This window comes from Electrona antarctica, assembly GCF_951216825.1.
Source record: "Electrona antarctica genome assembly, chromosome: 20".
NCBI lineage: Eukaryota > Metazoa > Chordata > Actinopteri > Myctophiformes > Myctophidae > Electrona > Electrona antarctica.
Genome location: NC_136801.1, coordinates 7403830 through 7430953, shown reverse-complemented (window position 1 = coordinate 7430953; position 27124 = coordinate 7403830). Strand labels below are relative to the sequence as shown.

Below are 27124 nucleotides of genomic sequence, written 5' to 3'. Positions count from 1 at the left end.
TCCAAAAAGTCAAAACATGTACATCTCATTCCAAAACTATAAACACTTCATAGTCAGTGAAAATCAGTGATTTTCTTGATTAACTCTCAGAGTTAATGCCAACCAGATAGCACAGCACATCCCCAAAGTGGGTTTATTCCACTTGGGTAAGCTGAAATAAAACCACTGACTCATAAATACCTTGTTTAAGTCTTCCAGTAACACAGTATAGTAGAGCCATATCACCCTCAATCACATGTTTAAGTCTTCCAGTAACACAGTATAGTATAGCCATATCACCCTCATATCATATCAACCCCCATATCAGCCATATCACCCTGAATCACATGCCATCGCATGTGAAAGAGCCATTCCAGGTCACTGTCTTTGCTATCCTTCTCAGAAAATAAAGAACAGGACAACAATCAGTCGGATTTATTATGAACACTGAGATCATGGTTATTAACCCATTCTGGGCGGGACCGGGAACCCCTTTTGGTGTTAGCATTATGTTATGCTTTAGCTATTGAAAAATAGCAGATCTACAAGCTCATAGCGCGCCACCGAGTGGCGCGCTACGAGCTTGTAGGTCTGCTATTTTTGAAAAACCGAAGAACGACTGACATAGAAACATAGCTTTTTCAGAAAACTGTCAGGATGTAGAAGACATTTTTAGAATCTGATCTCAGGTCAAAATAGGTTGAGTGTGGGACCTATAGTTTAGTGCGTTCACACATGTGTTTTTGAGGGTGCGCTCATGTTTTCGTGTACTGTGTGTATGTGTGAGAGTGAACGTATAGTATAACAGCCCCCCCCGTCCATCTGGCCATGTGAGTAGGAGTGCAAGATAAATTAACAGGATTTATACCTGTTAATTGAGTCATGCATCTTGCATTAAAGATATCCATGCCAGGGACGGATTAACCCCCACGAGGGCCCCTGGGCTGCTAATTTTTGCAGGGCCCCCATAGCGCGCGTGTGAGCAACACTTTTGTGTTTTTCCGTGCTTTTATCATGTTTTTAACCTAAATTTAACCAGATCAATGGCCAATGAAGGGCCTCAGGAGTCCTTTTCAGGGCGTCAAACTTAGCACAGCGCGGTCCAATTTCCCCGAAGGGCCTCTGAGAGCCAAGGGCCCCTGGGCCACGGCCCCACTGGCCCAATGACCATGCAGAGAAAGGAGAGAACTGACGCTAATACACAGACAAATGTAACAACCAAATTCCTCCTCACGATCAATTAACTCTTATCGCATCTGATGTTAGCAGTGGTGGTGGATAAAGTATATACTCAAGAATGTATATGAGCATTGCTGTATTGAAATTTAGAACACTAGAGCGGTGCCCATTGGGCACTGGCCTACTTGGAACGATGCAAGTTGGAAATGCATGCCCCACCCAGTTATTATACTGTATGTGTCCCTTTTACGCATCCCATATATGTGTCTATGCAGATTTGTGATGTCAGAACGGCTCCATACAGTATATGGACCCTGGGCAGAGGCCCTGTCCAGAGTACGGGCAGAGGCCTTTTGTGGTGGTTCTGGGAAACCGGCCACTGCACTCCCTGTGGGGGTGTGAAACGCGTGTGTCGAATTTGAAGTCGGTGGGGCGAACGGTTCTCGAGTTACGTGGATTAAAGACGTACACACATACGTACACACTTAGACTTGGGGAATTTATAGATAGATTTCTAAAATAATTAAAATAATTTTCTAAATGAGTTAAAATGGCTCGTATCGCCATGACACATTGCGATTTTGTAGATCTGCTATATATTTTGAAATAGGTCTACAGTATATTTTCGTAAGTTTGGGTCCTAAGAGTCCCTTCCTATAAATGTAGAGGCAAAAGTAAAACGATATTTTTATTTGACATGTGCCAGCAAAAAAAAAATACTCAAAAAACTTTACCTAAAGGAGTAGTTCACCCAAACAAATACTGTACTTATTTATTTTTTTAACTTAATTTTTATTTGCAGAAAAACATAGAAATGCAGTCACACTGTAAGGGTTCTTATTCATCATTAGCAACTTTAACAAGTAACCTAGATATTCCAGTCCATTCATGAATGTCCATTATTATTATCATCAGTGTCGACCTGTTGATTTCTATACTCAGTCCATTTCTAACATACATTGAGATTGCAAGAGGATATATTTACTGTACTTATTTTAATCAATTACACACCACATGAAGCCAATCATTTGATTAACCTGCATTTGAGGCGGTCATCAAATGATTGGCTTAAGAATACAACAAAAACAAAACAATCTCCATGAATTCAAGGCTTCATGTGGTGGTGTGTAATTGATAGAAAATATATATTTCTTTTCTCCGGTCACTGCTGGAGAATACACTCACTCCTTCTCATTATCATGAGGTTTATCAAGGCCCAATTATATGAAAATGTCTGAAGTTGTGCTTTAACCCATTCTGACCTGAGATCAGATTCTAAAAATGTCTTCTACATCCTGACAGTTTTCTGAAAAAGCTATGTTTCTATGTCAGTCGTTCTTCGATTTTTCAAAAATAGCAGACCTACCAGCTCATAGCGCGCCACTCGGTGGCGCGCTATGAGCTTGTAGATCTGCTATTTTTCATTAGCTAAAGCATAACATAATGCTAACACCAAAAGGGGTTCCCGCCCAAAATAGGTTAATAGTACTCAACTAAATGTACTTAATTGCCACTGTCCACCACTGCATGTTAGCATACAGTAGTTATCACTATACCACTTGGAACAATGATTTCCTGACATATCCATGCCATGCAGCATTGTCGTAGTTATGAAACGCAAACACACACAGCTTCCCTTAGGTATACTGTGTGTATATATATATATATATATATATATATATATACCACTGCAAGCTGCATGTGCAAGCATGTAAACACATGTAAGCCTATTATCATTCATGTCCTGTTATTCATGTCTCAGGAGCCTTTGACTGTCAGTTGTTTTGCATTTATTTGCATGACAGCGACCGTATAAAATGTCACCCGTCTTCCTTTTCTATTTTGTATGTGGGCAGCAGGTAAGAAGACTTGTCTTGTGGCTGAGTCTGGACTTGACAACCGTAACGTTTTCATGATAAAAAAACAATGTCCCTCTTAAGCTCATGGTCAGTGTGACATTCACGATGGCAACAGATGTGATAACTGCCCGGAGTGTAGTCTACTCCCCACTCTACCACCCCCATTCACACACACACGCACGCACGCACGCACGCACGCACGCACACGCACACACACACACACTGTATGTACACACGTTTTGTAAGGGTGTGTGTGTGTGCCCATTAAGAGTGCCCCGGAGCATAAAAAATGTGCCGTGGATTAACCACTTAAGACCTATTTAAGGAATACCGAAAACAGCCGATCTACAAGCTCAAAATGCGTCACAGAATACCCAGAATAGGGACACCAGGTTGAGAGTGGTTGACATGAACAGGGCCTACATCTGCAGCTATAGAACAAAAGCGTGTTCTCTGCTGATGCCATGGAGACAGTGATGAGGTAACAGAGAGACAGAGCAAGGCAAGAGAGAGGACATGAGGGAGATGACAGATGGCGAGCAAGCCGAGCATTAACATGCTAGTGTGGTCTGGTGTTAGAATATAATACTATATACAGTATTTCAGCAGAACTTTGGGTATGGTTGGAAATTGTCTCAATGCTAGGGGTGTCAAAAAAAATCGATTCGAATTAGAATCGCGATTCCCGCTATGAATGATTCAAAATCGATTCATAATTTCCAAAAATCTTTTTTTTTTTTTTTAAGATTTTTGCTTACAGTTACAGGAGTTTTCACTACATGGTGTTTGTGATATGAACTTTAAGCTTACCCTAATCACAGTAACCATCATGTCTTCAGTCATTTTCAAGTTACTGTAGTCAGTACTAGTCACTTCAGTTCAGCACAGCTGTATTGTATTGTAGTATTGAATTGAGAATCATTTTGAATAGAGAATAGTTTTGAATCTGGAAAAAAAATGCTTTAGAATTAAAAAAAAAAAACGTTTTTGGATTGAGAATCGAGTTGAATCGAATCGTGACCCCAAGAATCGGAATCGAATCGAATCGTGGGACACCCAAAGATTCGCAGCCCTACTCAATGCCTTATCTTATCATATCACGTGGAGGTTTATATGCATGCCTCATCGTGGCATTCGAATTCTGCACGTGATCGTTTCAAGTGCTGACGTTTGACGGGGTTTCAGATGTATCTAGCGAACGTGTTTATATGGGCTGAGTCATTCCTACGTTATTCCTGGTTCTCTGACTGATAGAAGACCTATTCAAATTACCCTCTTTGGAGGACTGCAGACTCCACTAAGTAGATCTGATGAAAGAAACGCCGTACTGTCTGGGTAATTGAGTTCCAGAACATAGAGAGGGAATAATCACTGCCTGGTCAGCATTCCTCTGCACTTAAAATTGCAATATGGCCCGTAATTATGATGGGTCCTACTACACATATGTATCTACATGTAGCAGTAAAAAAATAAATGCACATAAAGCCTTCGTTTAAATGATGATAAACAACAGATGTAGGTTAGATCAAACACTTGCGGGATTGCATTAAGTCTGTGGTTTTGTGGGGCAGTGGTGTAGTTTAAGTAGTTATGACTGGGTGCCAATGCTGCTGCTGCTGCTGTGTGTGTATGTGCGTGTGTGCGTGTGTGCGTGCGTGTGCGTGCGTGCGTGGGTCGTGTGTGTGCGTGCATGCGCATAAGTGTAAGCATCCAAAAAATGCCTGGATCCCCTGAGAAGAATCTGTCCACAAACAGAGTGAAACTGGTCAGACCCTCCAACGAAGCCCCAACTCTTATCGAGTTATGGTGTGAAATTGGCCTCACAGGATTGCTTAAGCCTCAGAGATATTCCAGCATCTCCCACATCTTTGTAGTCGGTCTTCTTGGCTATGGTGGTTATGAAACAATTCAGGAATGCCCGGCAGCCGGGAAACTGTTTGGGCTTATGAGCATTGAGCCCAAAGCATTTTTTGTTAATACTGTTTATGTAGATTTGGGATTGGATGTACTTATTCCCTTCCAAACTTGAAGTTAGCCTGATACTTCCTAGAGGAGACTGCACGACGGTCTGCACAGGTGACTTCACTGGTTCCTTGGGTGTATAACAAATTATTATGGATGGTGCCTTAAATCTTTCTCTAATTAAAAATGTCTAACATGTACCCAATTGACCCAGTTGTCTGTTGCGGTAGGACTGCATATCTGACGCAACCATCCAATTCCAATCCAGTTTCACAGACAAAGCTGTATTGTCAGTCGACTGAGTCACTTTGACATGGCGTATAATTTAGCAGTGACAAGTGGCACAAACGGAACAACATAATGACAGCCTATTGTATCTAATAAATATGAATTATTTAATACCGAACAAAAAGAAGAAAAAAAACGTTTGTTTTCCTCACAGTTACATGTTGTAGATTTAGAGAGAGAGGGAGAGAGAGAGAGAGAGAGAGCAGTTCCATGAGCTTCGGCCGACTGCTTTAGGGATCAAAGCAGATAATGACATAAAAGAAGCATCATTGCACCTTGAGATCAAGCACTCTTACAGTGAGCCGTGTTGGTCGATGGGGTGTTGAGAATAATGGATGGACAGCAACAAAGCGCCTTTCTAAGAAAACAAGGGACTGATAATACAGAGAGCCAGTGATGATGAGACATGACCACTCAGACCATAGAGGAGCTGTCCTTTGTGACATGACCACTCAGACCATAGAGGAGCTGTCCTTTGTGACATGACCACTCAGACCATAGAGGAGCTGTCCTTTGTGACATGACCACTCAGACCATAGAGGAGCTGTCCTTTGTGAGACAGCTGCTGTGTCCGTGCATACATTCATCTATCTTTCTTTCTCTCTCACACACACACACACACACACACACACACACACACACACACACACACACACACACACACACACACACACACACACACACGGGGCGGCGGTGGTTCAGGGGTAGAGTGCCTGGATGGTAACCGCAAGGTTGCCAGGGCTCCCCCAGAGTTACTGTCGAAGTGTCCTTGGGCAAGACACTGAACCCCTAATTGCTCCCGATGTGCTGGTTGGTGCCTTGCATGGTTTCCGTTGCCATCGGTGTATGAATGTGTGTGCGAATGGGTGAATGTAATGCATCTCTGTAAAGCGCCTTGGATAAAGGCGCTATATGCACCATTTACCATTTACCATTTACCACACACTTGCATGTGTGTGTATGTGTATATCCCTCACTCTTTTTTTTCCTCACCTGTGGCGTGCGCACTCTTTCTTTCCCTCTCTCTCTCTCTCTCTCTCTCTCTCTCTCTGAAATGGCAGATACATTATACACACAGAAGTGCATGCATTGGCACTGCCCTCACAATTCAATTCGATGACGATTGTGTGTGTGGTCTGAGCAATCAGCTTGGATCACAGTGTCGCACGCCCAAGAACGAGACAAGTTTAGAGGGTAGAGGCATGAGGGAAGACTGAAGAAATCCTCCGAACATATAGTTCATTACAGACCTCTCCAGGTAGCAGCAGTCAACATCACATAGCTCTCGCATCTGAGGTCTTGGATGTTGGATATTACAGATTAGACATTTGTTCAGAGTTCAGTAATCTCCTCTGTCATCTGAACCTCAGGAGGATCCAGTAGGATGTTTAAATATTGATGGCCCTGTATATTTATTATATTCTCATTACCTGACTGTGACAGGTAAAGGTTCTTCTATTAGTGTATTAAGTACTTTATTCATATATGTCCTCTCCCTCGTCTCTGCAGGGCCCGACTATATCAACCAACAGTTCATGGAACCCGTGGAGGTTAAGGAGGTTCCCGTTGAGAAGAAGAAGGAGGAAGATCCCAAAGATCCACACTTTTACCGCAAAGGCACCACCCCTCCTCGCTCCCCGCCGGCAGCCTCCACAGAGCTGTCACCTCCCCCTTCGCCCCACTCTAAAAAGAAAGGCCTGCATGCCAACAGCATTAGCCGCAAAACCAGCAAAGAAGAAAAGCACTCCCAAAAGGCAAGCAAAGAAGAGAAGCCCAGTCGCAAGATCAGTAATAAGGATGAGCGGCCTAACCGCAAGGTCAGTAAAGAGGAGAGGCCGTCCTTCAACGAAACCAACAGAGCCCCCCCTCACCAAGAGGAGGCGCCACCTAAACCTGCAAAAGCCCCAGAGCAGCACGCCCCGGAGCGCGCCCCGGTGCCCACCTTACTGCACCCTCCACAGGCTCCGGCCAATGGCCAGCTCCACACCCAGTACCACAGTTACTATGTGAAGCCCACAAAGATAGCCCCGCCACCGGAACCCGAGGAAGAAGAACCAACCGAATTGGAACTGGCTCTCATGACCCCGGTCCCCCAGAAGTCCCCCCTACGGGACAGCAAGAACGAGCCCAAATTCAGGAAGCAGGATTCCCTTAAGCCAAAGAGCCTCATGGATTCAAAGAAATCCAGCATGGAGATGGCGGACAGTTTGACAGAGGACACAGTAAGTATTTCGGCAACAAGGTATTAGTTCGGTGGTTTTCTTTGCATGGACCCCCATAACGCTGAGAGTGTACAAATGGAATCAACTTTCCTTCCTTTTCTTTTGTTCAAGATAATTTTGGGGCTTTTTGCCTTTATTGATAGATGTACACTACAGTAGGTAGATAGGAAACGGGGAGAGAGATGGGGGGAAGACACAGCAAAATGTGTTGGGATCGGGACTCGAACCCGCGACACACTGTCATGCTGGATTACCAGCCAAGGTGCCTGGACTGCTAGGCCGGCCCAGGCCCAAGTTTCCTTTTTTGATTTAATATACTTTATTTACAGCAGAAATTTAGATATTTGCAGAAAAAAGCGCAGGAAAGTACAGTTCAATACAAGGTCTGCTAAGAGGATTTAACCCATTCTGGACGGGAACCCCTTTTGGTGTTTTAACTAAGCATTATGTTATACTTTAGCTATTGAAAAATAGCAGACCTACAAGCTCGTAGCGCGCCACTCGGTGGCGCGCTATGAGCTTGTAGCTTTGGAAAAATCGTGAAAATGCGGCACAAATCTTTGAATATATATTCTTTCAGAGCGAACTTTTTTTTTATTTTGACGTCAGGCCTAAATGGGTTAAAACCCAAGAAGGGCTCTTTGAGAGCAGTTTTGAAGGAGACTAGGGTTTCACATTCCTTTACGACTGTTGGTAGGGCGTTCCACATTTTGTGGCATGCAAAATTAATTTAACCCTTTGTTTGCATTTGTTGTGCATTTCCCGTCAGTCAGTCCGTCCGTCACCCCACATCTCCAACTCTCCATATATGGTCATGCCTCGTGACATCATCAGGGATGGAGATCCCTGATGTCATCGATATTAAAGCCCATATATGGGAATGCCCATATACAGTATGGAAAGCCCTGATGTCATCAATATTGGCCAGCAACTCTACATCTGACCTCAAACCTCAAACCCTTAGATCTCCATATATGGAGCTGACCTGTTCTGACATTCCATATGTTGATCCTTCCCCACCCTCTTCGATCTCTCCCTTTTGACTGATACCTGTCCATTCAAACTCTAGACGGGTCCGCCCCAAAGTTATTAGTGCAGCCGCACCCGGCAGCCGGCGAAAACTAGAGTTCTCAACAGGCCCGAAAATGAAGGCCTGGCCACTCAAGACACTGCCCCCGCTGCCACCCTTAGATATCCATATATGGAGCTGACCTGTTCTGACATTCCATATGTTGATCTGACCTCATCAAACCCTGTACACTCAGGACACGCTCCATATATGGCCAGTACAGAATTAATTCCATATGTTGATCTGACCTCATCAAACCCTGTACACTCAAGACACGCTCCATATATGGCCAGTACAGAATTCATTCCATATGTTGATCTGACCCCCCCATGCCAAAGTGCCAGCACTCGCCCAGCAGTCTGCGGTCACCCAGGTGGATGCAGGCGGGTGCATGCTTCTCAACTAGGCATGTAACGATTCACTCAACTCACGATACGATTCGTATCACGATATGAGGTTCACGATAAGATTTTTCACGATATTAAAAATATATATATTTTAAAGAAAAATTACTGTTTTTTTAATTTTATATAATGTATCTTCCCCCCTGAGATGTTTTATTTAACTACATTGCAAAAGAAGTAGCATTACTTTTGACAGTGCAGAAACATAATTGCCTTCCTTGATGAGCATCAACGACCATCATCACCTGGGCACAGTCACAGACACACACAGCTCCCCTCTACAGTGCTCTACTATACTGAAAGTGACTATCATTTCTCTCCAAAAGCACTTGAATATGATGGAATATGACTAAAGCTCACATTTCACATCCCCCCCCCCCCCCCCCCCCCAAAAAAAAGAAAATCGATTTTTTTTTTTTTAATGAATCGAATTCGAATCGATTCATATCGTCGGGATTAATATCGATATATATCGATATACGATATATCGTTACATGCCTATTCTCAACCTCAGGGCGTCTTACTGGTGTAGTCCATGTCATTATTTTTCATGTTAATGTGCTCCATGTGATTATTTCTCATATCACGGTGTATGATGTGTTGCAGGGTCCTAACTCAGTCCTAGTTGCCATGGTGATGCTGTTGAATATTGGCCTTGCCATAATATTTGTCCACTTCCTGACATGATGATGCTGTTACTCAGGTGAGTTGATTCACATAATTTCCACTTCACCCATATTCAACCTATCTTGGTCCTCACTAATGTTGATTATAGTTACTACCATTTTTGTCTACTTGATCTGTGTCGGACTGTGGACCATTCAGAAACCTGCATGCCTACCAGTGACAAGTAGGCACTAGCCAAGTGTTGGCAATTTCAAACAAGATTTAATTTTGTTAAAGGACAACTCCAGACTAAATAACACATAGGCTTATATTGATCCCAAATGACTTGCCATGGATCTATTTTGCAGAATTGCTCCTGTCGTCCAGTTTCCCCAGGAGACCACAGAGAGAGATAGAGATAGAGCTTTATTGTCATTGCTTGCACGAAACAACGAAATTCAGTTTAGAGCTTCACCACTGGCATACAAATACATAACCATACTGTTAACCCAAAGTGCAATAGTGCTGGTGCAATGTAATAGTGCAAAGTCCATTTTCAGTACCCTTTTAATACTATAGAGGAGGCTCGGGGATGGGGGAGCGGCGGGGGGCAGGTTGTTCATTCAGCAGCCTGACAGCCTGTGGGTAGAGGCTGCTGACCAACAGCCAGTCTGGCTGTTGGTCAGCAGCCTTCATAGCATAGAGCGGAGCCCATTTTACGCAATATTTTGAGAGGCGCATATATACAGGTTTAATGTTTGTCTTTAGCTCAATGTTTGTTTTAAAAACGCCATTGACAATGAAGACACAAACACAAACTCGATGTTGTAAGATGATAAGAGCGCCCCTCACTTCACACGGGAGTGATTTTTGGCAGTCGAAAGTGATTTTTGAGGGGTGCTAGCCCCTCCAATGGTTTGGTGTGTTCCGCCCGTGACGTCATGTGTGTGTGGCCAAGACTATGGACTTTTTAGGACGAAAAGTTTCTGTACATCAAAGTCATTGGCCAAGTCGATGGCAAATGACGTAAGTGGGTGAGGCACCTCTCACTTCACACAAGTGTGATTCCCCCCCCATCCACGGCATCCATGCCGTGGTTGTCCCACACGAGCCGCCACAGTCTGCTGTTACGGTTAAGACGAGCTGTGATTGGCCAGTACAGTCACAGTCACAGATATGACGACCGGGGTAATTATGCAAAATAGATGGCAAGTCATTTGGGAGTAGAGAAAGTAGGGAAATTAGCCTATATGTCCTTTAATCCAACAATGGCTTCTATTTCAGCATGATAACTTTCCATGAAGAGAAAGTCTGTATAGTTTCTATTACAGTAGCTTGGAATTCCCATCGCTGATGTCATTGGTAGGCACTAGGCAGGTTTCTGAACTGTCCGTAGCAGAGGGAGTAGACGGACATTGTGCCATTTTATAATAAGCACTAGTATGATGGACCAATTATACCTGTATGAAAACGAACAAAGCACTTCTTTAACCACTCTAATTATATACACGCCTTTTCTGAATGTGACACTCTTTTGTGTTCCAGACAGTGAAACCATGGTAACTGGTAGAGTTGTGTTGCTGGCCTTTGAAAAATCAAAATGGCGCCAGTCAGACCCGGAGGCAGCCAAAGGTGTTTGGGGAATCAAGAAAACCAAGAAAACGGGGGAGAAAGCCATCACTAAAACACCACCGCCCTGTCGCAGGCTTTCACAAGCCCCAGCCCAATGATTTAACACTCGTTTGGCCTCTGTGAATGAAAGCTGAAGTGAACCGTTGTGTCTATCGAGAAACAAAACAAAAAATATATAATAATAAGATGAAAAAAAAGAAAAAAGAAAACGCATACACAGTCAGGAAAAAAACGAAGAAAAAAAACAAACAAGAAAGAAATTGAAACCCACACGTGTTTCTGATTCAAGCACGCTGGTCTCGGCAGCTCCTGCCACTCCCTCTGCCTCGTTGGCAGAGATAGCAGTGCTGCTGACTGACTGACTGACTGACTGACTGTCTGTGCTGGAAGAAGAGTGTGGAGATGCACTTTTAGATGACGGGAGCGAACAGCTGCCTTTCTATTTTGCCATCTTGACGTTTTGATGGGGAGATGTGAGCACGCGCGTCGTCCACGGGACTGTGTCGCAGTGGGAGCGTGCTCGGGCGTTCTGGAGACCCCCCCCCCCCCCCCCCCCTCCCTCCCACACACATCCATGGGTTCATGCTACACTCGCTACAAGAAACTGGACACGACCGATGCTAGCTTGCAGTCAGTGCTAGCACGGCCACTAGCCAGTCTTACTCTATTACCCAAAATACACCCAATCACCATTGAGGCTCCTTCCACTCTCGCTCTGTCTATAACTACAGGAATCCAGGACACAATGCTTTGAAACAGTCCCCATGCATGGTACAGGTGTTTGTTTGTTTTTACTGTATGGATTTTCTTTGTTCATTGTTGTTCTCTGAATGTTGGTACACCTGCAGTCATAGACGTATAGGTGAAAAGGAAAACCTTTCTTATATCAAACTCAGTATTGATCAATTCATATTGTTTTTGTTTTTCCCTTTTTATTTGGAAAAAGATTTTCTCAATTTATTTCATTTCTAGTAAAAAAAAAAAAGAAGAAAAGAAGAAAGAATATATGGTTGTAATGACGGAATTACAAACAAATTTTACTGAAAGTGCAATATGTTTTATTTTTTTAAAAGAAGGATTATTGTATTTTTGCCAAAATCGTTGCACCGTTGCAAAAAGTCTATATGTTGCATTTATTTTGTCATACCACAGACGTCATTTAGACTTTAGCATTGGACAGAGAGCGTTGATTGACAGTTGGCACGGTTAACTTGCTGTGAGGGAAGTTCACAATGTAAGTGCCAGCTAAGCTCTGTATGGTGAAGCGTGAAGCAACAAATGTCTTATTGATGATGTTATTTATTAAAGATCGAGAGGAAAAAAGAAAAGAAAGACTTCAATGTTATCGCAGCACATGCCTAGACTACTTTGCATGAGATTTCATTGGCAGGTTCCTCTTTTATGTTCTCTTCTCTGGATCCAGAGCGACAGTACAACCACAAAAGCTGTGAAGAGCGAGAGAGAGTGAAGCAGTTAAAACACCTGCTTTCTGTTGGAGAGGATGTGACCCTGCTCGAATGCCTGTGAGTAGTGGTGGACGAAGTACTCAAACCCAGCACTTGACTCCTTTACTCCTCCTGGTCAAATATTACTCAACTACAAGTGAAGGTTGCTCAGTCAAATTTGTGCTTAGTTATTGCTTTGTGCTTAAATATTTAAGTATTCAGAAGTACAAATTACATTGTATTACATTTTAAAAATGTTGCCCCCTCCCCCTCAAAAGAATTAAATAGATTTAAGGCTCATACATAGTCTGAATTTTCGGTGGTTAGGTGACCACCGAACTACAACATGACGTCACGAGCCGCGGTGAAGAGCAAACCACCGCCACCGCTCCAGCCCTTCTCTCTGTTTTTACTCACCACCGCTCAACGTTATTTCAGCTCCGGTGGTCAGCTCACCACCGGAGCGGTGGTCACCTCACCACCGAAAATCCAGACTATGTATGAGCCTTTAGGCAAACACAGAAAAACTGTTGAGCTTGTAGATCTGTTACTGTAACTATAGATTTGAAACAGGGCTTGTAAGTGGTTAATTCATGATGTGATTTTCTCCTTTCTATACTATTTCCCTTTCTAGAAATGTAGTAAAAGTACACTACAAAGAGTGAAGATATGCAGGGGAGAAAATAACCTAATACTCAAGTAAATGTACTTTGTTACTGTCCACCACTGCCTGTGAGACTCATGGTGTAGGTTGGAGTCTCAGTTTTGTGGAACTTGGGTATTGAATTTATTCAGGTCGAGGCTTACGGGAGAATGTGGCACCTAATAAGGTGGTGAGCAGAGATGCCTTTAAAAGAAAACTTTGACAGTAAATACTACTGTTTACCTCAGAGAAAAGAAGATGGGGAAGAGAGGGAAGACACCTCTTGACAGATGACATCCTTGTCTTAACCCATTTTGGGCGGGAACCCCTTTTGGTGTTAGCATCATGCTATGCTTTAGCTATTGAAAAATAGCAGATCTACAAGCTCATTAGGTCTGTAGGTCTGCTATTTTTGAAGAATCGAAGAACGACTGACATAGAAACATAGCTTTTTCAGAAAACTGTCAGGATGTAGAAGACATTTTTAGGATCTGATCTCAGGTCAGAATGGGTTAATTATGTTGCGTTGGGGACGGGAGGTGCACTGGGGGGATCTGACTGTTTTGCCATCATCCGAATCCTGCTTCTTAGCCGCCGCTTTCAACCCCTGCGTCCCCATTTTGGGCATGTCATTATGGGCGAGACTTTTGGAAAAGTTTCAACATTTTTTTAAATATGTTCTCAAATAACGAAAATGGGAAATCTGTGATCTCAACAGCTCATGGCGTTGTGAGCTTAGATGTCCTATTTTCTCTATTCGTCATGCGATGGAGTATATCTACGGCTTAAGAGGCTGAAATGCCACTTTGTCACAACTGTCTGTAGTCTTTGTTGCAAAAGTACAGTGGGTTTATTTTATTTGAAGGTGGTTTATTTATGAGAAATGTTCATTATCATCTCTAAGTTTAACTATTTATTCATTGTACAAATGATACATAATGTGTACATGTGTCGTTTTGAGCATTGATCACCACAAAAAGGGCTTCAAAATGGCTAAGTTTGTCTTGCCATATAATTCAGTTCAAAATATGACTTGTTTATATGGTTTGTAGCGTAAAAAAAGAAGAAATGTTTAAAAAAAAAATTGAGACTGCTTATTTTGTCAATGAGATAATTATTGGAATATGTTTATTATTATTCATAATGTGAAATAGAAACAGCAGGGCAGACCATGATACTTCCAAGCCTAGACAAAATCATTGATGATGTGAGTGATGGAGTTAGCCACTGTACTGTACTGTGCTAATACTGTATGGCTGTATTGATTTTTTTTACATTTTTTTCTCCCCTGTTTTAATGAGTATGGTGAAGACTGCAACCACACAGGACGGGTCGAACAGACAGCCAGTTTATGAAATATTTTTTTGAAATGCAACATTGCATGTTGGAGACATTTCTATAGATTATATACTATTTGTAAGGATTTTTACAGAGCACAATCCAGAATCTGGTATGAGCTGGTATTTTTCTAACAATTTGCACACCTGTATTTTGACAATGAGCATAACTTTGTTTGTAATTGGTAATGTAATGCATATATGGTAACGTTGGACAGTTTAAAAAAAGAATATATATAAATATATATTTTATTTCTAATTGGTTGTAATGTACTTACCATTTGGGGGATGTGAAAGGCAGGTGTACTTGTTTGAGTATTTTGCGAGGTAACGAGGATAAGTGGAAGACTTTTGATATCTCAAAGTTAATGTCACCCCATTGATTTGTGCAAAGTCTTTGGAGATTAACTTCTGTGTATAACAATAAAGATGTTATGCCTTGTAAAAACACACTTGATTATTTATTTGTTTATTTCATATAACTATCCATCCATCCATCCATCTTCAACCGCTTATCCGTAGTCGGGTCACGGGGGCAACAGCTCCACCAGAGTGCTCCAGACTTCCCTCTCCAGAGCAACATTAGTGACTTCCTCCTGGGGGATTCCGAGACGTTCCAAGGCCAGTGAGTCGATGTGTTTCCTCCAACTGCGCCTTGGTCTGCCCCGGGGTCTCCTCCCAGTGGGACGTGCGTCGAGGACCTCCCTAGGGAGGCGCCCGAGAGGCATCCGAACTTACTTGAATACTGTACCTCACTCACACCAATCATCTCCACCTCCACAGCTCAGGATGTGATGTGTGTGTTACATCCTACTTGCTCTCTACTACGGCTGCAATATAGATAGATAGTTTTTGGTTGATCAGATCATCGAGAAGCACAGATTTTGGGATAATCTTTTGAGGGGCGCTAGCCGTCCAGCTTTTAGTGTATGTAACCTAAAATGTGTCCCAACACAAACTTTAAATGCCATTGACAATGAATGGACAATTTTGAGTGTTTGCGTAAACACAAACATTGCATAACACAAACATTGATGACGAAGGTGAGGACGCAAATTCTGATTGGCCGGAATGAGATGATGTACATTGTACAATGATCAGAGCGACCCACAGCTTTTGTCCCCGCACGTCTCAATATTTGCCATTGACAATGAAAGGAGAAATTAGGTCAAATGTCCGCCAAATATGACGTAAATTTGTGGCAACAGGCAACAGGCATTCTGATTGGCCAGTATGAGATGATGATGACGATGTACGATGATAAGAGCGCCCCTCACTTCACATGGGGGTGATTTTTTATATATAATCGAGTCTACTGAATCAATTACGGTATACTCTGATTAACCACTTTTTTTAACCACTATTTTAAATGTCAATGCAACGGCATTGTACAAAATTACAGAAAATAGCTGATCTAAAAGCTTGCATTATGTTGCATTGTGAGTACCGTATGCTACTTGAGGATTTTTGAAAAGTGGTGGTCCCCGCAACATCCAGACCGCCAGGAACGTGTCTAGGGGGGCGGCCTGGTTCTGGCGAGCCGCCCCGTGTTTGAAACCGTCGAGAAATGACAGAGTTACCGTGTGGGGGTCCCCGGAACATCCAGACCCCCAGGAACGCGCCCCGGGGGCCGGCCAGGTTCCGGCAAGCCTTCCCGTGTCCGAAACGGTTGAGAAATGACAGAGTTACCGTGTTGCAGCTTTCAGTGCTCAGACATACACAGGGACAGACACAGGGACATACATACACACACACACATAGCTGCATAATTGAGCACCGCTCAAAAAGAAGATTTTTTTTTATATATATGTAATCGATTAAATACATTACTTTGATTAAGTGTTGCAGCCGTACTGCCTACCTCCCAGCAACGATGGCCTCATGTTGACCTTTTAATGACAGTTCCTGGGTTCCTGAGTTCCTAGCTTGGGGGGGGGTGGGGGGTCTGGGCATGAAATCAAAGTACCTAGTGTGAGTAGTGAGGGCCTCACATTAGTGGTGTGAGGGCAGAGTGGTGGCCCAGCCAGATTGTCTCTGTGGCGGGTCGGTCTGTACTGTTTCCACTGCCTTCATCAGGCCCAGGATTAGTGTCCTGTTACGGCGGCAATGACGGCAGCCTGGGACCGGTGCGCACCGCGACGTGCACTCCACCTGCTGAGGCCTCTGCCCTGAGGATCTCACCGGGCTCGTTCATCTGCATTCATAATGCAGGGAATCTGCACAATGTTTGCAGTTCTCACGTCAGGCAGTATATGTATACTGTATATACTGCTGCTTTATTAGAAATGTAAACAAAACATGGCCCAGTCAGACATTCAGCAAGGGCGAGATCCAGATTACCGACTGCCGTAGTCGGTCGGTAACTCCCGTCCGTCCGTCGCTGTCTCTCCAGACATTAAGGCAAAAGAGATAACCTTTCTAATCACAAGAATTAGACATATTTGTGTTCAGACTTGAACGCAGTGGTGGAGCAGTTAGGGGTTGCTCAGGGACACGTTGCTGGGGGCTGGGAACTGAACCTGGGACCATCTGTTCCCCATTTGACAGTGTTCATGTTCAGAGGAGGAGGTTGGCCAGTATCATGTGTGGAGGCTGAGGCTGACATCAGTGATGATGGAGACGTGGACATTGACATTTTAAATAACCATTTGCCTCCAAAGGAATAACAATCTAGGAATAAAGGAATACAAATAAAAAAGGAATATTCTTGAGAGGCATAAGCCCAGCTCTTTAACACCACTCTTGTGAAGAAGAACTTAGTATAGAATAGCTCTGTTACTATTCTGATTTAGCTCTGAACGTTGGACAAGATTCAACTGCACAAGCAGTCCAAGACAAATATAAACCAAAGCCTTAAAAGCACATGTTCTCTTTATACAGGCCATTTAGTAGTTTGCATTGGATTTGATAACTATCTTCCAAACGCAATATGTCTGATAAGATGTAGATAATGTTTACATTCAAGAGGTTCGTATTCCACCAGCTGCAAACACTGTAAAACATAGGCCCTACTTAATAACCAGAAGACCTTAATAATTAATATGAACACACAATACAGAGGCACATCTTCTTACGGTTAAAATGCCTTCTTCTTCTGTCAGGCAAAGAAATGTACAACATGTTTCGGCCCAAACGTGGCCTTCATCAGGGTCGACAAGATACAGAGTCATACACAGATGGTGTGAAGCTTCGCACGCACGCAAGGATGCACCCACGCACACATACACACTCACACACACGCACCATGGCCATTTTAGATCGCTAATGAACTATAGATCATCCAGTCAGAGGAATCTGGTCTAAAACAGAGCATACATGATACTGACCGCCTGACCACGGCATGCAGTATTTTCCCTCCCATGCATATTTCATCTGGGTGAATCATCACTAAACCACTGAAACCACGCTGACCATCTGATGAACTTATCAGCACTCTGCCATCCTCATCTTGACATCTGTTTTCTATCGCCCAAAAGATGATTTAACTGCAACCGTTATATGCATGTCCAAATGTTGTTGGTACAGCAATAACCACTCGTGATTCACTGTACGATCATGTGCTAATTGGGGGCGGCTATAGCTGATGGGGTAGACAGGCCGTTTGGGGCCTGAATCAGAAGGTTGCCAGTTTGACACTTGCACTGGTGGAAGAAGTATGCATATGTCGCATATGACAAGGTAGAAAAACTATGTTAGAAAGGTCCGTGTATTCAAGATTTTACTTGAGTACACGGCTCAGTGGTCCAGGCACCTTGGCTGGTATTCCAGTCTGGCAGTGTCCCGACAGCCTTTACTGCATGTCTTCCCCCCATCTCTCTCCCCATTTCCTGTCAGCCTACTGTCTGTCCCTCCATAAACAATATAAAATAAAGGCGAAAGCCACAAAAAAACATTTAAATAAATATATACAAATATACAAAATATGCCAAATATTGTATGCAGTACCAAAGTAAAAGTACTCAAACCTAAACCTTTCAACAACGTTTTTGAAAATTGCAGATCTACCAGCTCACAACTGTGCTTATAGGTCGGCAATTTCGAATCACAGATCAAATGCATGTAGTGGAGTATAAATAAATAATAATAAATGGAAATCAAGTTAAGTAAAAGTGTCACAAAATTGTACTCAAGTGTCAAAAGCAATTTCCATAATTCCTTTTCCCTTTCCTTTCCTCTAATATTGAAAAACGGAACTTAAACTATACGGAAATTTAAGTCACAGACTCACATTCACATTTGTTTGCAGTATAAGGCCACAAGGAAAATAGATACAGCATTATGTGCCATCATGTTTGATACTGTAGAATTTCAATGGATCTATAAGCATCTTTATGTCTGGCAATATTCCACCGAAAATAAAGCAAGGGTTTATATTTAACCACCCTCGCCATGGCTGCCTCCATCTCCAAACTAAAATGCAGCTGTGCTTCTAAAATTGGATTAAGGCTCGTAAGCAGTGAGAGGATATCAGTGCCTCAAAACTGTTGCTAAGACATCAGTATTAAGGAGATCCGCTTTCCATGCCTTGCATAGCAAGCTTTGCTTAGCATTCACGACATCTGCCGTACGGTATTTACACAAACAAATCTCAAGTAATAAATCATCTGCCTCTCACGTTGCCTCGTAATATAACTATTATCCAACCCGATCACTCAGACACCTACACTGTTATTATATTTCAAAGTTGTCACATGCCATTGTACAGTATGTGGTATAAAGCACATTGATAATACTTGACTGACATACAGTAAGTCACATGGATGCTTTCAGAGCATGAATCATTTCATGTTGTTTATTGTATGCTGATAAACTATGGTGAATGTCTTAGTGTTGAGTCATCAGTGAGTGGTAATTTAAGTTGACTTGTAATACCTGATGAAAGAAAGAAAATAAATGAAATGAAAAATACCATTACTGTATCAAACATGGTCAACAAACTATACTATAAAAACTTGTCAAACATTGGCCAAATTGTCAAAGAATATAAGAAAGAAGGGAAAGATCGTTCGCAACATGAGGCGTTGTGAGCTTGTAGATCAGCTATTTTCACTATTTATCTGTGGAACCGAGTCAAACTAAATATAATGCCTCAACTCCTACAATTCCCAGTCCTTTTCAGGGTGGCGGTTCCCCAGTTCAAATATGATTATTTTGAGGAGTCGCGGCGAAAAGGTTGAGAACCACTGATCTACAGAAAGAGAAAATGGACATGTACAATATAGCCATTTTATAGTAGGCCTAGGCCTACAGTGGTAGCCTGGCTAATAAGCCAGACCGAATCAGCCGTTGGCAAAAAATAAAATTGCCTGCCGGCGGATTACGGTCTGGAGAGGCTCAATTGTACGCCCATTTCCTACACCAGAGAACTGGTGTGGCCAATCGGGACACGGTATGCAATATGGGCGGGCTTTGGTACAGTGACGTTCAATGCCATCCAGTATTTATATAGTATCATCCATTCAGTGCACCCGGCTGTGGTCGAGTATGTGTTGTCAAATCTGCATGAGAAAATTGCTCAATGGAAGACCTCACTTACAGTATTACATCACCATGTGTGGTTTTTTTATTTATTGTTTGATTGCCACTACACTTTGTTTTAGGTTTGAGTGTGTGTTAAGTGTGTGTTTGTGGTTGTGGTTGCTAGAACCAACTCGTAACACTGGTTCTAGCCAACACAGCCTTGTAATAAGACGCCAGTCACTGAGTCAGACTGCAGACTAATTGAATGATTTGGCAAACGGTGTGACACAACCACAGAACCCCACATGGTATGTTTTCTCCACTAATCAGTGTTCAAATTATCACCAGATGAGGTCACAAGGCAGGTCGCTGTTTTGTGTGTGTGTAGTGGTGTTGTGATGTCGAGGTGGCAACAAGCTGACTACAACACATCTGCCAAGGAGTTGAGTTTGATTAAAACAAGGCATTGGTTCAACAATGGATATCTATCAACAATTTCCTCATCCACCTTCTGATTCCCCATTTTCTTGGAAGAGAAAAAAACCCAAAAAGCATATCATCATATCTGCCTCAGTTACATATTAGCCTTCCATTCTCCTGGGGTAGAAAACAAAAGTAGAGATAAAAATTAAAAATATTATCCTAATCATGATCATGACTGTGTGTGTGTGTGTGTGTGTGTGTGTGTGTGTGTGTGTGTGTGTGTGTGTGTGTGTGTGTGTGTGTGTGTGTGTGTGTGTGTGTGTGTGTGTGTGTGTGTGTGTGTATGCGTGTCCGTGCACGTTCGAGCAATTGTCTCTTGAAACTTGATTTAGTTTTTTCTTTTGTGATCATAGCTGGCAGTTTGTTCCATATCTACTTCCCTCACATATCCATATCTACTTCCCTCACACACATTACATTACAGCCCAGCAGTCACTGATATCTTCCTTCTGTACACTATACCTAATACGTATTGTATGTCATTTTATTCTATATTTATTTTTTAATTCCTTAATATATTAAAATTCCTTTAAATTGCCTGAGATGTATATACAGATAAATATGCTATGCCTATTCATGCCTAGAAGCAGTTACATTCACTCACATGCATTTTGATGTTATTATTGTTATCATCAATACTACAAATTAATATTTCAACCACTGACTAAAATGTGGTGCTGAAATGCTGGGGGCACTATACAGTTGACCCTCTGGATTGCTAAAACCTCTCTCCAGCAAACACTGGATCAAGAAGAGATTATTGTAATACTGCTTTCTGATGTATTCATACATTGTGACAAGCAGCTACCCCCCCCCCCCCTTTTTTCGATGGACGAAATGCTAAAAGACCCCCAACCCCCAATCCCACCCATATCTCCTTGTCATGACTGAAATTGTGACCTGCTTTCATTCACGGCTGCTCAGTCTACCCTAAGCCATTGTAGGCTACTGTGCATAGACAAGTCTGTGTATTGACATATTGACCTCAATGGTATTCCAGGACCAGTATACCATTTAAAAAGCACTGTGCTCCTAAAGCACTAGGCCCCCCCATGCACCGTGACCTTTGGGACTGGTGAAATTATTATAGACTGTAAATGTGTCACATATTCTACCGACATAACTCCACTTTGGTGACATCCATCCACCCAAGTTGGATCTATGGCACATTAATATAAAGGAAGAATTAATTTCCAAATTTCCATCCCTTCTTGATCGGCATTGGAAATGACAACAACAAACAGTTCAGCAATGCTGATTCTTAAACACTTAAACACTATATACTAAACAAGTAAGACGCGCGAATGCGGGAAGCGAACGCAGCTCGTAAATTGCAATAACAACAATTAGAATAAATTACGTACTTTTTTAAGTTATCTTTTTTTTTGTTTTTTGAAGATTTTTTAAGATTTTTTTAAAGTTTTTTCTTTTTAAGTTAAGTTTTTTTTAAAGATCTTTTTTAAGTTAAGTTTTTTTAAGTTTTAAGTTTTTTCTTTTTAAGATTTTTTTTTAAGTTAAGTTTTTTTTAAAGTTAAGTTGTGTGTGTGTGTGTGTGTGTGTGTGTGTGTGTGTGTGTGTGTGTGTGTGTGTGTGTGTGTGTGTGTGTGTGTGTGTGTGTGTGCGCGTGCATGTGTGTGTGTGTTTTTGTGTGTGATACAGCTGCGCCCTCTGGTGGTGGGCGGGTGGTGTTACAGCGTGACACACACAGACACACAGACAGACAGACATGATCTGCTGGGTCTCATAGTAAATGCTCACTGCGTTCGCAATCACTGCGTTCGTAATCACTGCGTTCGCAATAACCTCTACAAGCTCATAAATGAGGCTGTAGATCTGCCATTTTCTCTGAATATTTTCCCAGAATAGAGACGTTATAGTGTTCAAGTGGTTAAATATGTTTTGAATGTAATTTCAGCACATCAGAGAGAGAACATACCTGTATCTTATTAGTGAGAGAACATACCTGTATCTTATTAGTGAGAGAACATACCTGTATCTTATTAGTGCTGATATAGCCTTGATATAGCCACATCAGAGAGAGAACATACCTGTATCTTATTAGTGCTGATATAGCCTTGATATAGCCACATCAGAGAGAGAACATACCTGTATCTTATTAGTGCTGATATAGCCTTGCCGGAAACCAGCGTAGAGTCCAGAACATATAGTATCAGTACAGGCAGGCTTGGATTAAATGTCATTTTCAGCATCTCTGAAATGAGTTATGCTGGTATAGGCTATATATGTTAATTTCCTTCATTCCACTTTCTACCTTTATGAATGATTATATTTTGTTGGGTAAGATATGGCCTGTCAGTCTATTGTAAAACGGCAACATTTTGTTGCAAGAATAATGCCTTTTCTGTTCATTACAAATACCCATCTGTGTTTGTGTGTGTGCGACTGTGTGTGTGTGCGCGCATGCACATGGTGCTATAATTCATCTGGGTGATATACACCACTAGTTGTTGTTGATGAGTAGCAGTTGTGGATGATATCATTGGCAAGCGGGAAGTATGATAAGGGTGTTTGAATGTATTTGTGTACTTGAGGTGTGTGTGTGTGTGTGTGTGTGTGTGTGTGTGTGTGTGTGTGTGTGTGTGTGTGTGTGTGTGTGTGTGTGTGTGTGTGTGTGTGTGTGTGTGTGTGTGTGTGTGTGTGTGTGTGTGTGTGTGTGTGTGTGTGCGTGCGTGCGTGCGTGCGTGCGTGCGTGTGTATAGTGAGTGTATGCCTGGCGTGTGTGAGCCCTACTTTAGGGGCCCACAACAGCTTCCCCGAAATAGAGTTCAACAGCTGCAGTGGGTCAGTTGTATCAGAGGGACATCAAAGCATCCGCTGCCACCCGCCTCCTCTGATCATATGTGCTAATGCATGTTGTGGGGTATGAGAAGGTCACTGATTGTTTTAGGTTGCGTCACGTACTGTAGACTAGAGCCCGAGACAGTCCTATAGACCACTGATTACCAATTATTTTGACCCAAAATATAGGGACCGCGTGCGTGCATGCATGTGTGTGTGCGTGCGTGCGTGCGTGCGTGCGTGCGCGTGCGTGCGTGTATGTGTGAGTGCGAGAGAGAGATACACACTCTCTAGTGTGTGTGGGAGTTGAAAGGGACACAAAAAGACAGACAGAGAGACGTGACGTCATTCTCTTCTTATCCATTAACAGAGCCCATTGAGAGCCCAGATCATTCTGCAGCAGACAGTCACATTATACAATGGCTAAATTTGCGAGTACTGTAAGAAAAAAGGCCCCAACAACAGTAGCTACTATAATCTTCTGTGTAAATCTGGATCTGTAAGGGTCCATTTTTACACTGTCAGGGTTCAATTAAAACAAGGGCTTTTACTGTGTACTGTGCAATCAGTGGTAGTGGACAGATCACGGCCAATTATGTAATGGTCCACTTTCCCCATGTTTTGTTCATTTTATTTATCAACTTAAGCCCTACGCGGAAAATAGCTAAAATAGCGGAACGATAATAAGATTGTGAGTCGCGACACATCGCAATGTGATGCATCGCAAGCTTGTAGATCTGTGCCCACAACAGGATATGCCAGGTTGAACAGCCTCTCACGGTTACTCAACCATCATGTTACTTCTAGGCTCAATAGAACCTGAACTTAAATGAAACAGCTGGCGAGGAGGAATGGAAAATCCTTAAAAATCTTCCACGAAGGGCAATAATATCCCCTCAGACAACCCCTGTGTGGGTCAAACGGCCCAGATTACCAGGCATGCTCAGTGCTCTCTCACAGAGAGCCGTCGCAGCTCAGATAACTCCATTTGGGGGCCTCAGATTTCAGCAGTCATCACTTTTCCTGTATAAAAGAACTCCAGTTGGGATCAGGTCAAAGTCACATTCTGAACATGAGTACACTGTCTCTGATCTTTGATGGACACCTGCCTTCCTGCGACACTAGAATAGACTTTATGGCCCCTGATGATGTATTGTGTGTGTGTGTGTGTGTGTCCACTCCTGCATTACCACCCAGTGTCATATCGTTCCCGGTAGCGTGGCTCATCCCATGGGCCCAAAATCCACCCACCCACCCACCCACACACACACACGCACACACGCACGCACGCACGCACGCACGCACGCACGCACGCACGCACGCACGCACGCACGCACGCACGCACGCACGCACGCGCACACACACACACACACACACACACACACACACACACACACAAACACACACACACACACACACACACACACACACACACACACACACACACACACACACACACACACACACACACACACAGCGGGAAGTATGATAAGGGTGTTTGAATGTATTTGTGTACTTGAGGTGTGTGTGTGTGTGTGTGTGTGTGTGTGTGTGTGTGTGTGTGTGTGTGTGTGTGTGTGTGTGTGTGTGTGTGTGTGTGTGTGTGTGTGTGTGTGTGTGTGTGTGTGTGTGTGTGTGTGTGTGTGTGTGTGTGTGTGTGTGTGTGTGTTTGGAGTCCCCCTTTGGAGTCCCTATTATAAACCACTTGAACCCCATGCAGCATCCATATGCTGGGGGGAACATTAGCCTAGAATAGCAGATCTACAAGCTCACCTAGAATAGCAGATCTACAAGCTCACCTAGAATAGCAGATCTACAAGCTCACCTAGAATAGCAGATCTACAAGCTCACCTAGAATAGCAGATCTACAAGCTCACCTAGAATAGCAGATCTACAAGCTCACCTAGAATAGCAGATCTACAAGCTCACAACAACGCGTCACAGCTATATTTGGTGAAGTGATTTGTTGTAGGCAGAAAAAAGTTGTCCAAGTACAGAGAAATCCAGTTTACTACATTAATTTATTTATCTTGCATGATGTTAGCCTATCAATCCAATTTTATACTTTAGAGACGTGAGCATAAAACAATCTTATAGTTGCAAGCTCCTGCATTACAAACGGGAGGGGCTATAGGAAAACAAACTTACTCACAAAATAAATATATATTACCGTATTTGATTTGATGATCAGCCCAGTGTATGAAAATTAATGCATTAGTGATTACATTTCCAGTGTTGGAAAGTAACTAAGTAGCCTACATACTTTACTCGTCACACACACACACACACACACACACACACACACACACACACAGCGGGAAGTATGATAAGGGTGTTTGAATGTATTTGTGTACTTGAGGTGTGTGTGTGTGTGTGTGTGTGTGTGTGTGTGTGTGTGTGTGTGTGTGTGTGTGTGTGTGTGTGTGTGTGTGTGTGTGTGTGTGTGTGTGTGTGTGTGTGTGTGTGTGTGTGTGTTTGGAGTCCCCCTTTGGAGTCCCTATTATAAACCACTTGAACCCCATGCAGCATCCATATTCTGGGGGGAACATTAGCCTAGAATAGCAGATCTACAAGCTCACCTAGAATAGCAGATCTACAAGCTCACCTAGAATAGCAGATCTACAAGCTCACCTAGAATAGCAGATCTACAAGCTCACCTAGAATAGCAGATCTACAAGCTCACCTAGAATAGCAGATCTACAAGCTCACCTAGAATAGCAGATCTACAAGCTCACAACAACGCGTCACAGCTATATTTGGTGAAGTGATTTGTTGTAGGCAGAAAAAAGTTGTCCAAGTACAGAGAAATCCAGTTTACTACATTAATTTATTTATCTTGCATGATGTTAGCCTATCAATCCAATTTTATACTTTAGAGACGTGAGCATAAAACAATCTTATAGTTGCAAGCTCCTGCATTACAAACGGGAGGGGCTATAGGAAAACAAACTTACTCACAAAATAAATATATATTACCGTATTTGATTTGATGATCAGCCCAGTGTATGAAAATTAATGCATTAGTGATTACATTTCCAGTGTTGGAAAGTAACTAAGTAGCCTACATACTTTACTCGAGTATTTCCAATTTCCAATACTTTTACTACTATATGAGTAGATATTTTTTTGCGGCTTACGCCTTTTATTGGTTTTTGAAGGGACAGACAGTAGGCTGACAGGAAACGGGAGAGAGATGGGGGAAGACATGCAGTAAAGGCCGTGTCGGGCTCGGGAGTCGAACCCGCGGCACACTGCGACTGGATTACCAGTCGGGTGCCCAGACGGTTACGCCACCGCCTGGGCATATGAGTAGTTTTACTTTTAGTACTTTAAGTAGTAACTACATTTTGATGCCGATACGTTTGTACTTTTACTTGAGTATATTTTGAATACAGAACTTCTACTTGTAAAGGAGTACATGATCTATATTGCAGTATTGATACTGCAATTTGAGTAGAACATTTGAGTAGCCTACTTTGTACCTACTTTGAGTAGCCTACTTTGTACACCACCACCACCAGTGTACATTTCTTATGAATATTTTGGTTTTATTTTCAATTTCTTGATGTGAGACGTGGATAATGCGTGATGGAGTAGCAAACATTCCTTTACACTCATTCCTTCTCTCTCTCTCTCTCTCTCTCTCTCTCTCTCTCTCTGTCTGTCTATCTCGCTCTACCATGGGTTTAGATTTATGGGCCCACAGAAGGTCTCTGTCATGTTTAATCAGCACCTGTTCCAGCTCATCTACTGTGGA

At 42.7% G+C, this 27124-nt stretch overlaps 1 protein-coding gene across 6 annotated transcripts in view; it reads left to right on the top strand.

Annotated features, from left to right (window-relative positions):
* Positions 1-13596, top strand: part of jph1a (junctophilin 1a) — a 73490-nt gene extending 59894 nt beyond the window's left edge. For 2 of the 6 annotated variants that reach the window (XM_079489064.1, XM_079489065.1), the window contains 3 exons: positions 6777-7489; positions 9569-9665; positions 11114-12825. In XM_079489064.1, coding sequence (XP_079345190.1) covers positions 6777-7489; positions 9569-9649 — 794 coding nt within the window. In that variant the 3' untranslated portion in view covers positions 9650-9665; positions 11114-12825. Of the gene's footprint in view, positions 1-6776; positions 7490-9568; positions 9666-11113; positions 12826-13279 lie in introns of those variants that run through there. The other 4 variants (XR_013788423.1, XR_013788425.1, XR_013788424.1 and 1 more) reach the window with 4 other exon arrangements.
* Positions 13597-27124: the final 13528 nt, after the last annotated feature.